This window comes from Trematomus bernacchii, unplaced genomic scaffold (assembly GCF_902827165.1).
Source record: "Trematomus bernacchii unplaced genomic scaffold, fTreBer1.1, whole genome shotgun sequence".
NCBI lineage: Eukaryota > Metazoa > Chordata > Actinopteri > Perciformes > Nototheniidae > Trematomus > Trematomus bernacchii.
Window position 1 is genome coordinate 1 of NW_022987967.1, and position 14,076 is coordinate 14,076.

Genomic DNA, 14,076 nt, shown 5'->3' on the forward strand with positions numbered 1-14,076 from the left:
ATGTTTTTTCCATCTTAAGGTTTGCAAGTTTGTTTCGTAACGGACGAAATGTAAATATATTTATAAACGGACAAGTCAAATCAAGCAATCTGATTGGTCGATAGCGTTTTTGCGGACCTTTTTGATTACAGATTTGAAAACATGGTTGCTTGCTTTAAAAGTAGCACAATTCATGATGTCAGACTTTGGGAAGTATCTAGATACCCCTGCCCTAATGCCAAAGGAACTGCACACTGAATATGTTTTGCCGTTTGATGTCTATGTCTGGACCTTTGTGTAAAAAGGAGGGTTTCTGCCCCGTTACTTCTCCGCTGTTTTCTTGTCGCAGTTTGCTTTTCAGCCGAACTGTATACAGTTAAATCGACCGGACTTCTTTCTGCAGATGTGAGCGTCCTTAACAACGGTCAATACGTCCTTGCTGCACATTATCCCTTACATGTTTCCATCTTAAGCTTTGTTAGTTAGTTAGTTTCCTAACGGACGCAATGTAACAGCTGTAACGGTTGTTGCTTTTCTCAGACGTGGAGGGATACTGACTTGTTGTGAAAAGTATGTTGTGAATATGTTCGCTAGCTGTTAGTGTTGTTGCATAGCAACCACCTCGCACTATGTTTCGTGCAGAAGGCAACAGAGGGACTATTTTATTTTGAACATCATTATTTACTAATAAAAACTATTTAAATTAGAGTGTGTATTTTTCTTTCATATTGCCATATATACATACATATATATATTTATATATATATATATCTCTATTTAAATGTCCTCACCTTGCAGGCCCTGTACAGGTGCTTCCTCTCCTTCGTCCTCCGGTACAGGGACAGGAAGATGAATCCGTTCCCTGCCGTGCCGTGGCAGAGTCCGTATCCTTTCCTCAGGAAACCTCTCTGCCAGATCACCTCCGAGCAGTCTGATGCCTCCTTCAGGTACTTCTCCTCCTGGAACACCTGAGAGAGAGACAGGTGAGAGACAGACAGGTGAGAGACAGACAGGTGAGAGACAGACAGGTGAGAGAGAGACAGGTGAGAGAGAGACAGGTGAGAGACAGACAGGTGAGAGACAGACAGGTGAGAGACAGACAGGTGAGAGAGAGACAGGTGAGAGACAGACAGGTGAGAGACAGGTGAGAGACAGACAGGTGAGAGACAGGTGAGAGACAGACAGGTGAGAGAGAGACAGGTGAGAGAGAGACAGGTGAGAGACAGAAATGTTGTTGTTTGCGTTCACGAATTCGATTAATTGAACGACACTGCTCGACCCCCTGGAAAAGCTATAGTACATATATGCCAGTAGCTACTGACCATGCTACAGCACCAACATATGTGCTATATAAATAAAAAGCCTGATTTGATGAACGGAAGATGAAATAAGTATCAAAAAAATCAATGTGCAATGAGTCAATGTTAAAATATCGAATTTTTGAAGGAAGATTTGAAAACGAGATCACCCGCTCCAAAGTGCCACACTCAGCACATTACGCCACAAGAACGCTTGTGCCAAACAATCAACGGAAGTTGTATTTAAAAATATTGTGAAGGAAGTCTGTCAGACCGTAAGTGGCTACGCAACAACAAGTACGCTTATATGTCCAATTAATCAATTAGTTGTATTTCTATTCAAGATATTCAGAAATATCCTTCAAAACAAAAGCTCGACAAATACTAACTCTTTGAAACACCATCAATAACTCCTCTCCTACGTCACATGCTTGGCCTGTCACTTTAAGAGTAGCAGCCGCAAGGGGTTGTGGGTTTTGGACTCTGTGTGTGTGTACAATGTGATGGCCAAGGCGAAGTGCGGAGGTATGAAGAGAGAGACGAAAGTCTAGAGAAACTAGTCAGAAAAGGAATAGTGTCTAGTCTGTATGTATGCAATACAGTGTCAATGTAACTGAAGAACGTCAATAAACGGAGGTTCTTCCCACGGCACCCGTTTGCATCCTTTTTTCCGCTCGAAATGTCTGGGCAGCTGGTTACAGGCTGACAACGAGCCAAGTCAGAAACATCCGGTGTGCATTAGAAACTACGGTTTCGGTGCCGACATACCGTTAGTAAAAAGGTAACACCTAGTTGCACGGCAACTAATTCTATCACTAACTAAGCACGGTTAATGTTGTCCCAGTGACAGCGCAAAGACAGTTGCAGCGGGGACAACGTCACCTCTGTCTCATTGTTCACTTTGAACATTCATAGGCTATAAGATAAACTAAACAACTCACGCATGTCATATTAGGTCATATATTACAAGTGCTTTGATATTGACTTGGTTCATACAAAAACATTAGACACATACATGATATGGACACTGAGCAAAACACTTTACATGCAGCCAGCCAGCCACTCACTCACACTGCAACATCACCCCCTGCTGTTCGTTATCAGACAAGAACGGAACATGACACAAGTATGAAGAAATGAATGTGGGAATAAACACATCAATAAATAAATGTGGTAATAAATACATGAATGTATAAATAAATAAAAGTGTTCAATAAAACACTTCATTATATATATTTCTGTACAAGTGGCATTTTATTGTTGGTAGCTAGCAGTGAGTCAATAATACTAGTAGTGATTTCAATAAGTTCTCAACAACTGCTGCATGAATGGTGTGAGACTCACCGTTGAGCGGCCCGACCAAGTAAGGAGCCAGAGGCACAAATCCCAAATACAACCCGCTGTGGGCCTTTATTAAAAATCATGAACACATGACACACAGCCTCAATCTGCTGTTTCTCCCTGCACACAGCCAGCCACAAAGATCTCACACCCCGCTAACCCTACAAGCACAGCACCTACATACACACACAGACTAACAAGACACAGGTGAGGGGGGAGCAATTAGACACAGGTGAGGGGGGAGGAGCCATCACAGGGCACCAGGTGAACACAATCCCAAACAGAGATCACCTCCAGTCCAGTGTAATAATGTATGCTGATGATTCCACAATATACAGTACAGCATCAACATGCAGTGAGTTAAACAATCTACTTAAAATAGAGATTAAAGCCATAGCAGACTGGGTCAACAATAACAAACTGGTACTCTACATTGCAAAACCAAAGTGTATTTGTTAATATACACCCCTAAAGTCCTATCCTATATTATGTGATATACATATCTTTATGTTACATGTTGCTCAGTATGATATGATAAACTGTGTTATATGCTGCTGCAGGAAGGATACTGTATATTGTAGAATATCTATTAAAGATAGCTATATACACAGTACTGTATATCTGCACTCACTCACACTGCAACAGCACCCCCTGCTGTTCCTTATCAGACATGCATGATAAGTGATCGTTGCTCAGTATGATAAACTGTGTTATATATGCTGCAGGAAGGATACTGTATATTGTTGAATATATATATGAAAGATAGCTATATACTGTACTGTATATCTGCACTCACACTGCAACAGCACCCCCTGCTGTTCCTTATCAGACAAGAACGGAACATGACACAAGTATGAAGAAATGAATGTGGGAATAAACACATCAATAAATAAATGTGGTAATAAATACATGAATGTATAAATAAATAAAAGTGTTCAATAAAACACTTCATTATATATATTTCTGTACAAGTGGCATTTTATTGTTGGTAGCTAGCAGTGAGTCAATAATACTAGTAGTGATTTCAATAAGTTCTCAACAACTGCTGCATGAATGGTGTGAGACTCACCGTTGAGCGGCCCGACCAAGTAAGGAGCCAGAGGCACAAATCCCAAATACAACCCGCTGTGGGCCTTTATTAAAAATCATGAACACATGACACACAGCCTCAATCTGCTGTTTCTCCCTGCACACAGCCTGCAGCCAGCCACAAAGATCTCACACCCCGCTAACCCTACAAGCACAGCACCTACATACACACACAGACTAACAAGACACAGGTGAGGGGGGAGCAATTAGACACAGGTGAGGGGGGAGGAGCCATCACAGGGCACCAGGTGAACACAATCCCAAACAGAGATCACCTCCAGTCCAGTGTAATAATGTATGCTGATGATTCCACAATATACAGTACAGCATCAACATGCAGTGAGTTAAACAATCTACTTAAAATAGAGATTAAAGCCATAGCAGACTGGGTCAACAATAACAAACTGGTACTCTACATTGCAAAACCAAAGTGTATTTGTTAATATACACCCCTAAAGTCCTATCCTATATTATGTGATATACATATCTTTATGTTACATGTTGCTCAGTATGATATGATAAACTGTGTTATATGCTGCTGCAGGAAGGATACTGTATATTGTAGAATATCTATTAAAGATAGCTATATACAGTACTGTATATCTGCACTCACTCACACTGCAACAGCACCCCCTGCTGTTCCTTATCAGACATGCATGATAAGTGATCGTTGCTCAGTATGATAAACTGTGTTATATATGCTGCAGGAAGGATACTGTATATTGTTGAATATATATATGAAAGATAGCTATATACTGTACTGTATATCTGCACTCACACTGCAACAGCACCCCCTGCTGTTCCTTATCAGACAAGAACGGAACATGACACAAGTATGAATAAATGAATGTGGGAATAAATACAGCAATAAATACATGTGGTAATAAATACATGAATGTAAAAATAGATACATAAAAGCAATAGGGAAAGTGCAATATTTGATTTGTGTATGAATGCAGTAGGGAAGGTGCAATATTTGATTTATGTATAAATACAATAGGGAAAACTGCAATATTTGATGATGTATGAATGCAATAGGGATATGTGCAATGGGGAAAGTGCTGTACCTGTATGTTTCTTGTTTGTTTCTTTGCCATGTGATATGTGATCTCTGTTCTGTATCTATGAGTGATTGACCTGAATGTTTTATGTTTATTATCTCGATGCCCAAGACAAATTTCTCCCAAGGGAGACAATAAAGCTCTATCTTATCTTATCTGTCTATTGTTGAATATATATGAAAGATAGCTATATACTGTATATAACATTAGATTAATTGTAATTCAATGTACATATCAATAATTAATGGATACAAGGATAACTTTGCTGTTAATGAACATTATGTGATTATACATGATTATATCAAATCAAATCAAATCAGGTTTTATTTATAAAGCACATTTAAAAGCGATTTTTGGTCGAGCCAAAGTGCTGTACATGTAATAAAAAAAACACATTACTACAAAACACAATAAACGACAATAAATTACAACAGATATAACTTAAAAAAAAAACAAAATAAGAATAAAACACACGGAAAAGTCAGAAGTCGTGCTCCGCTCTAATTAGAAAGCCAGAGAGAAGAAGTGAGTTTTTAGAGTGGATTTAAAAACCCCTACGGTCTGGGCCGACCTCACATGGAGGGGCAAAGTGTTCCAGAGCCTAGGGCCAGCTGCTGCGAAGGCTCGGTGCCCTCGGGTTTTGAGCCTGGTTTTGGGCACTACCAGCAGCAGCTGGTCAGCATATGTGTAGATAAGCTGTATAAATAATGGTTAACATGTCACAAATCATAAACAAATCTGGGACTGTCTGCAGAACCTAACAGGGAAAGGGCATAAAAGATTATCTCGAGCCGGTTTCTCAAACTTACCTACCCCACCTTTAATTATTTAAATAATATTTAAGCTTCTTATAAGTGAAAATGTTTAAAAGAGAAGGGTTTAGAAAAAGTGTCTTTACTATAGGAAATATGCATTACACAGTTGCCTACAATGATATGCAGGCATTTCTTTACATTTTATTTTTGTTAACGAGAAACATCTGTTAGAACAGGCCCAGCCGAAATTACATTGGCCCACCCAAAATTTAAATCCTGGCGCCGCAGCTGCTGTATTCCCCAAGATCTAACCCCTCAGCAAACAAATCCCAGTCTGTGTGTTCAAAACAGTCTTGCAGCAATGAGGTGGCTTCCTCAGACCACACTTGTACTGTCCTGATAGCTGGTTTTGTTTTGCAGATATGTGGTTTGTAAGCTGGAATCATAATTAGTGAGATGTGGTCAGATTGTCCAAGATGTGGGGATTATGTTGCTTTAAATGCCCCTGGAATGTTTGTGTAGATGTTGTGGTTCAGCCAGATCTCTGTGATGATCGGAAGCGCCGGTCTGTACGGGTTAGCCTTTAGCCTAGACCTTAGCCCGGCTCACTTACCACGCTTCTGTCTCCTCTCCTTCCGCCGCCGCCTCGCTGGTGGGACGGTGAAAAAGATTGCCTCCGGGCTGCGTAGAATCTACGGAGGGATGACAGTTGTGTCCAAACGGAGATCAGTTCTGAAAGAAAAATAATTTAGCTCAGTTATGTATTAAAGCAGGGGTGCCCAACCTTTTTTGAACCGAGAGCTACTTTTAAAGTTGCCAGTGTGCCGAGATCTACCAGTCCAAATAGAGAGGCGTAGCCATTACTGACAGCGTACTACCAGGAAAATACACACTTCTACTTGTATAAAACTGACCTTTGTACGATTAATACTTCATAAAATACTGCTGATCATTTATCTTACCTCTTTCTAATCTACACACATACAAGTATTTAACTGAAGTTACACAACGGTGTTGTTGATACAGAGTTGGAGTTTATTCACACGTCACATACCACAGTGGGTAATGTTTTCAAGAAACATTGAACAGTGCTGCCACATATGACACAGGAAAAAAAGACTCTGAACCCTTTCTTTGCCATTATATAAAAATAGTGTTGCTCCAAAAGTATAAATTAGGCTTACTAATAAGACAACTCAGATCTGAAGCTACATGCATGCTTGACAAAGTGCAATAAAAAAGACAAAATTAATAGAATCAAACCCTTTTCTTGTTGCATTTTAGTAGAGTATAAAAAGAAATGCCTTTAAAATAGGATGCAAGCAACACTAGTTTCTTAACCTGAATTGATAATAGACTATAATCAATTTAAGTTTGCATTATTGTTATACCATTTTGTACAATAATTATAATGAATAAGTTCAAACAAACTAAAACTTACAGCTGATTAATAACGGTATCTAACTTGAGTTTTTATTATATCAAAAACCTGTTGAAATGCTACTGTTATTTTTACTGTCCCCAAAAAGCGCGTCGGCAGCCTCCAGGAATGCTTCTTTCACAACTTTGCCATCTTTGAAAGACTTCATGTGTTTCGCAAGAACGTCACTGACACGATAAGATGCTATGGTAGCAGCCTTGCTCTTGTTGTTGGGCCTGGTGAAAATGGACTGCTGTGCATTTAGCTGTCCTTTCAGGTCCCTCACCTTTTGGGAGCGTAGGGCAGAATTAGGAGGGAATTCCGTCTCGTAGCGTTTGTGCACTGTTTTGAAATGCCGCTCCTAAATTACCCTTCTTCGGGAAAGCCACGCTCGCATTGCAGATGAGACAGATGGACTTTGAATTGGAATAGATACAAAAATAATCATCCTCCCACTCGGAGTGAAAATGATATATTTTGGGCTTTTTTGCTTCTGCTAGGGCTGTGCAATTAATCGTATTTTAATCGCAATTACGATTTTGGCCTGCCACAATTACGAAAACAACATAATCGTAAAAAACGATTATTTTGCTTTGCTTGGTTGTGACCGTGCACTGCAACATATTGGATCTAATTTATTTTAGTCTAATTTATTTGTATTTATCATATTTACATATGTTTAGTAGCTTGTTGAAGTGCGCTCCAAAATATTTGTTGATCTTGTTTATTGGTATTTATTATTTTGATATTATTTATTTAAATGTAAATATAAATGTATCATTTAATTTATTTTTTGTATTGGTTTTTAAGTTGAATTATACGTTCAGGGTAATCAACAGTTAAAAAGATACTGTTCAAATTATTATTTGTATTTGTTTTAAAGTTCAATAAATGGATGTTTTCAAAGTCAATGAATAATCGTATTTAATAATCGTGATATCAATTATTGACCAAAATAATCGTGATTATGATTTTTGCCATAATCGCACAGCCCTAGCTTCTGCCATAATTGCGGTCTTGTGTGTGTGCGGACTGTCACTCCTGTTGACACGGACAACGTCAGCTAACTAGTGCCCACTGCCAACCAGCCACGCCCCGACACATGGGATCACGCCGGCCAATCACAAAGCTTTGATGCGTTCAAGTGCATTATTCTGGCACAGGAAGATTATGTTATAGGACATTAACGATAAAACAGAATATTGTTGTTCTATTTTTAGACACATCTCGCGATCGACTGGGAATCTCCCCTGTATTAAAGGCTACTACCTTGCTGCTAGAAAGTAAACATGCTAAAACGTATATAAACAAACAGAGAGCCAAGCCGCTGCGTCTGCATCTTACGTGTGTGTGTGTCTCACCTGAGTGATGGTGCTCTCCTCCACCGTGTTCTCTCCCATCTCTCTGTTGACGTACAGCAGAGCGAACAGGAAGCCAGCGCGACCGTACAGGAGTTCATCAGAGTCACTGAGGACTGAACTCTGGAGGAACACACACACACACACACACACACACACACACACACACACACACACACACACACACACACACACACACACACACACGTTTTGCTATACTTGTGAGGACCATGACCCAAGGGTAGGGTGTGAGGACCCCCCTTTCTGCTATAGCCACAAAGATGAAAAAAATATCTCTAACACAAGATGGGGGTAGTGAGTCAGAAAGTCACTTAAAATGTTAAAACACAAATTTTCACACAAGTGGTGAATTTGGTCGGTGTTGTGAGGACCGGCCAGTTGCTAGGCAGATTTAAGTGTGTGTTTTTCCCAGCAGTTTTGACAAGTTTTCTTCTCAAAAACCTTTTATGAGCCCTATGGCCCACAGCATTAAAGATTGGCATTGCACATAAGAGAAATGAAAAGACTAGAAATAAACAATTCTAAAATGTAAACATCACAAATAGAAATAAAACAGCATTCAAAAAGTAGAAAATATACATGTTGAAATACCAATTTACAGTAAACAAAATAAATATAAAGCAGGATATTATATACATTAAGTGTGTAGGAATGGAATATTAAATTAAGTATACATGTAAAATGTACAGTGTGAGTTTAAGTCCAGTTATCCAAAGAGATAAGAGATTGTTGAATCCTAAAACCTTATTTATGTAATATTCTATAATGATATGTTTCAGTCCCTGCCTGCAGGCCCCTGTATTTAATTTAAAGTCTATGCCGGTGTATATGTCTCTCTCAGTTTCTTAAATCCTCACCTTCTTCTCTTCTCCCATGTTGTTTTGTTACTAACCCTTTTGCCCTCTGTCTGTGTGAGTGGTTGGTGTTTCTTTCTTGCTGTATGGATGTGGCTCCCATCTTTAGGCCTCCCAATGCTGTCCCTGGTCCTGCTGTCCCTGCATGGCCCTGCTCCTCCTGCATCCCTCACAGCCATTCCCATTGTTTCATGCATTTACATACCATATTCTGTCTTTGCTTTCTAGTCTTGATACCTCCCTTGTGTATTAAACAGTATTATAAGCCATACTGTGTTATGTCCTAAGTATTCACTCTTTCAGGAAACTAAGGTTGCATTCACACCTAATAGTCCTCTTCTTTGGTGTGTTAAAACATTATAAACACATATAATGACAGACTGCAGTAAGGAGGGCTCTGATCAGATTGTACCACAGCCTTTTGTTGTACACAGGGGACCAGTGAGGTGAGCAGTCATAAGCAAATATAGCCTAGCTTATAGGCCAAACCGCACCAAGCGGTTGAACGCACCAGGGTTCGATTCAACCAGACTAAACAAGGCTGGTGTGAACATGACCTAAGACAAGGTATTACTTCCTTCACAAAACAAACAATGCAAGAACTATAATCACAGATTGATTTATTTGACAGGTGTGTTGAACTACAGTTACAAAAACACTCACCTACTGTCCATTGACTCTAACTCTACATTAACATTTCTCTCTTCTAACTCTACATTGACTCTACTAACTACTTGTGTCACAGAGTGAACCACTTGTTTTTGGTGAGATTTCGTGGAAACAACACACTATTGGAAAAATGTCACGTTTGCTTAATTAACCTGTTAAGCCCCGAGCCTGTTTTTCAGGTTTCAGGCTCGAAAATGACATGCCCAAAACAAATGACTATAACTTAACTTCTAAAAGGGTTATATGAATAATTTCTTTTATCAAAGCAAGGTTACATCTGTGAGTTGGATGTAGAAGTGTCAGAATCAATATAGATTTTTCTCAGTCAGAGTAAATTCAGATGGAACATAGTAAAAAAAGGTAAATTCTTACCTCCGCCTAAAGAAAACCCATTACTTATAGTGAAAACCACCCTTGGATGATGGGTTAGTAGACTAAAAGCTTTAGGAATCCAAAGTATAACATATAATAAGTACCCTGTATCAAGATTGAGGCAAAACAAGTGAAATTTGACCTTTTTAGAGAGGATTAGTAAAAAAAAGTCCAGGCGGACTAACCTTTGGGCACATTTGGGCACGTTTGGATACCATCAGTGCCATTTGACCTTTTTCAGGTACCATACCGTAAAAATCATTTTATTATCACTATAGGTATTCATTCCATCCATTCCGTGTTTTTCTATAAAAAAAAATTTTCAATAATTTTAAAATAATATATATATATTTTTTTTTTAAATTACATTTATTTTTTTAATGTAAATGGTGTGTGTGTGTGTGTCTGTGTATGGACTTTTCCACAGTCCTTACATGTTTATCACCCGACTAACACTTCTAGGAAGGTTTACTTGCACAATAAAAATTAGGAAACATAGGATAAATTTGTCTCCAACAGGAGCAGATTTATTTACACAACACACTATAAAATAAAACTACACTAAAACCTAAATAAAACCACAAGCATTTTTTTTGTAAACACTCGCAAAAAAAAAAAAAAAGCAAAAATGTACACAAAAAGAAAAAGTGTTCAGTCAGAGGTGTGCCACGCCTTGAAGCAGTTCTTCTTTGAAGTGAGGCACAGAGGGATCAGGCACTTAGTGCAGTATATAGGTGTCTTTACCGTTTTGTTGCCAGCCTCAGAGCACCTCCTGCAGTACCTCCTGAGCGCGGTGGCATCTTCCCCATAATACGCGGGCATGCATACCTGTGATGATGGGGGGAGTGGTGGTGGTGCTGCAGGGACATCACCCCTCAACTCTGCACAAAGCTGCTCCCTGAAGGACTTCTGGGTGTGTGGGTTCATCACGTCAACCCTCATCTTGTGCAGCTCCTTGTAGAGAATGAAGCTGTTGACCACGGCAATGTCCAGAAAATGGTAAAAAAATGTCTTGTACCATTTCATGGTTTTGCGGAGAACGCTGTAGTACCCAATCAAAGCATCGGACACATCCACGCCGCCCATGCTTCTGTTGTAGTCCACCACAGCGTCAGGAACGGTAACAATCTTGGTCTGCCACACACCAGCCCGTTTCACATTCCTCCTGACAGTCTGTCCACTGAAGGCTGCATGCACTGTGGAGCACATGGTCACTTCACGGCTGTCCATCCACTTTATGAACAGGAGCTTGCTTCTCCTTATCCAACGCATATCTCCCCTTTCAGCCTTTTTCGGAAGGTCGTTCAACTCAGTGTGTGGAAAACCAACTCGATTTTTTTCGAATGGTCCCACAACAGCCAATGTTTTTTGCGAACAAATCCCCAAAGAGGGCAGGGCTTGTGTAAAAGTTGTCCACAAAGAGTGTGTAGCCCCCACCGAGCAGAGGGAAAGGCAGAAGGTCGACCACGGAGGAGTAGCTGAGTCCCTGGCCTGAGAGGAACTCACTCTTCCCTGTGTACACAAAGAAGTTCCATGTGTATGCCGTGGAGGAATCCGCCAGCACAAACAGCTTGTAACCCCACTTTGTTGGCTTATTCTTCATGTATTGCTTCAAGCTTATGCGGGCTTTGGAGGCGACCATCCTTTCATCTATTGATATGTTTTGATGGGGCTGGAAATGTGCTTTGCAGGCAGCAGTGATTTCAGTGTACAGGGGCTTTATCTTGAAAAGTCTATCGTACTCTGCGGTGTTTCTTTTGCGATCATTTTCTTCGTCTTCTTTCGGGTCGCTCATGTGCAATGACCACAGGATGGCGTGGAAGCGTTGCCGGGACATCGTATCACCTGGGAATTTGAAATTATATGGAAATGATGTCCTCCAGTAGTCCGCTTGGTTGGGAACGATAACTAGGCCTGTGAAAATGACAATGGACAGGAAAATATAAAAATCCTTGAAAGTCAGCACTTTCCAAGGGTACTTCTTTCCAGCCTGCAATTGATACAGGGCCTTTGTGTTTGTGTTGGCAATGATTGTATGAACCACGGCATGGCTAAAAAATAGTTTGAAAAGCTGAAGGGGAGACCATTGTGCAGTGGTGTCCAACGCTGGCCCTGGGACCCTGGCAGGCATGAACCTCAGTGGCTCTGGTGTTTCGTCATTGTCCTCTTTGTTGTGCCACCCGAGTTCTTCCTCTGTCGTTCTGGAAGAGGAAGACCTACCTCGACCTCGGCCACGCTTTCTGAGATTTACAGCTTTTTTCGATGCTTTTCTTTTGCTGGGCAGCTCAAATGATGGTTCCGAATCAGAAGATGCAGAGGGAGGCTGAGTTAGTACAGGTGCAGACATCCGGCGACGTAGCTTGGATGTTGATGGCTCTGGGGCAACTGTATGCTGATCTGATGCACGTCGTAGCTCGGATGAGGCAGATGTTGATGGCTGTGATCCAGAAGCCATATCATACTCGTCATACTCGTCATACTCACTGTGAAAAATGTGGGAAAAACAAATCGATTACTTCACTGGCTTATTCTTTCAAAAATGTAACTCAAATCAGAAATAATTCCTCCATTTAGCGTGTGTGAAATAACAGTATATATATATATATATATGATATACAATACAGCTTTATTTATATACTGCCGTGTTATAGTGACGAAATACAATTAATCTATTGATAAGTGTTCACCAACACGTGTTCCCATTGTTTACAACAAAACGGCATCGATTTCGCGTACAGTAGGCCTATAGACTGCGTTGATATACAATACAGCTTTATTTATATACTGCCGTGTTATAGTGACGAAATACAATTAATCTATTGATACGTGTTCACCAACACTGTGGGAAAAACAAATCGATTACTTCACTGGCTTATTCTTTCAAAAATGTAACTCAAATCAGAAATAATTCCTCCATTTAGCGTGTGTGAAATAACAGTATATATATATATATATATATATGATATACAATACAGCTTTATTTATATACTGCCGTGTTATAGTGACGAAATACAATTAATCTATTGATAAGTGTTCACCAACACGTGTTCCCATTGTTTACAACAAAACGGCATCCATTTCGCGTACAGTAGGCCTATAGACTGCGTTGATATACAATACAGCTTTATTTATATACTGTTTTAATTAATAATTTATTTATTTATAATTAATCTATTGATGCGTGTTCACCAACACGCATCTTCCCATTGTTTTTCGACTCTCAGAACGATTACGCGAGAACAAAGCGGCGTCCATTTTTTCTTTTGCGAGTGTGGAATTACTATAGATTACACCAAATACATAACTAATAGACACAAACAGAGAGAGTACATACCTTTCCCGAAGTTCATAATCCGGGTCTGATTGTGGCAAATCAAGTAAATCCTCATCTTCTGACGGAGAGTCAGCGAACACCATTTCCACGGCATCTTCAAGCTTGTACAGCCTCTTTCTGGGTGGCATTATTTGCTCAAATAAGTCCTAAAAGCAAATAAATCCTTGTCCTTGTCCTTATATATAATAATAATATTATGTTATGCTGTCGTCTCGGTTTTCTCTGTTGTCTCTGTGTTCTCTGTTCACTGTGTTCGTCGCTTCGTTCGTTTGCTCCTCCGGTGCTCCTCCGGTGCTGCTGCTGCTGCGTCGTCTGCGTAATGTGGCTGGAGCTGGCATAATTTATGTTACGCAGGATCGTAACTCTGGAACCCATTGGTCGATTTGGGTGATTGACACCTTTTTTGAAACTTTAGAGCCAATAGGATCGAGCTGAAGTTAGTAAAACCGGCTAAACAACTACGTGGAGGAGGGGGAGCTGTGCGTATACCTCGTGGGAGACAGCATCAGTGCCGGACTGCAAAAC

At 40.1% G+C, this 14,076-nt stretch overlaps 1 protein-coding gene and 1 long non-coding RNA gene across 2 annotated transcripts; both read right to left on the minus strand.

Moving 5' to 3' along the window:
• Positions 1-776: 776 nt before the first annotated feature.
• Positions 777-8,461, minus strand: LOC117471149. Its single transcript, XR_004554774.1, has 3 exons — positions 8,305-8,461; positions 6,137-6,255; positions 777-947 (listed from the first exon to the last, which is right to left on the minus strand). It is a non-coding gene; the product is annotated as an uncharacterized LOC117471149 (long non-coding RNA).
• A 2,257-nt stretch (positions 8,462-10,718) lies between these two features.
• On the minus strand, positions 10,719-13,823 carry LOC117471148 (piggyBac transposable element-derived protein 4-like). The gene is made up of 2 exons (XM_034115945.1): positions 13,552-13,823; positions 10,719-12,700 (listed from the first exon to the last, which is right to left on the minus strand). Exons 1-2 carry the CDS (start codon positions 13,677-13,679, stop codon positions 11,527-11,529), a joined length of 1,302 nt encoding a protein of 433 aa, XP_033971836.1. The 5' UTR covers positions 13,680-13,823; the 3' UTR covers positions 10,719-11,526.
• Positions 13,824-14,076: the final 253 nt, after the last annotated feature.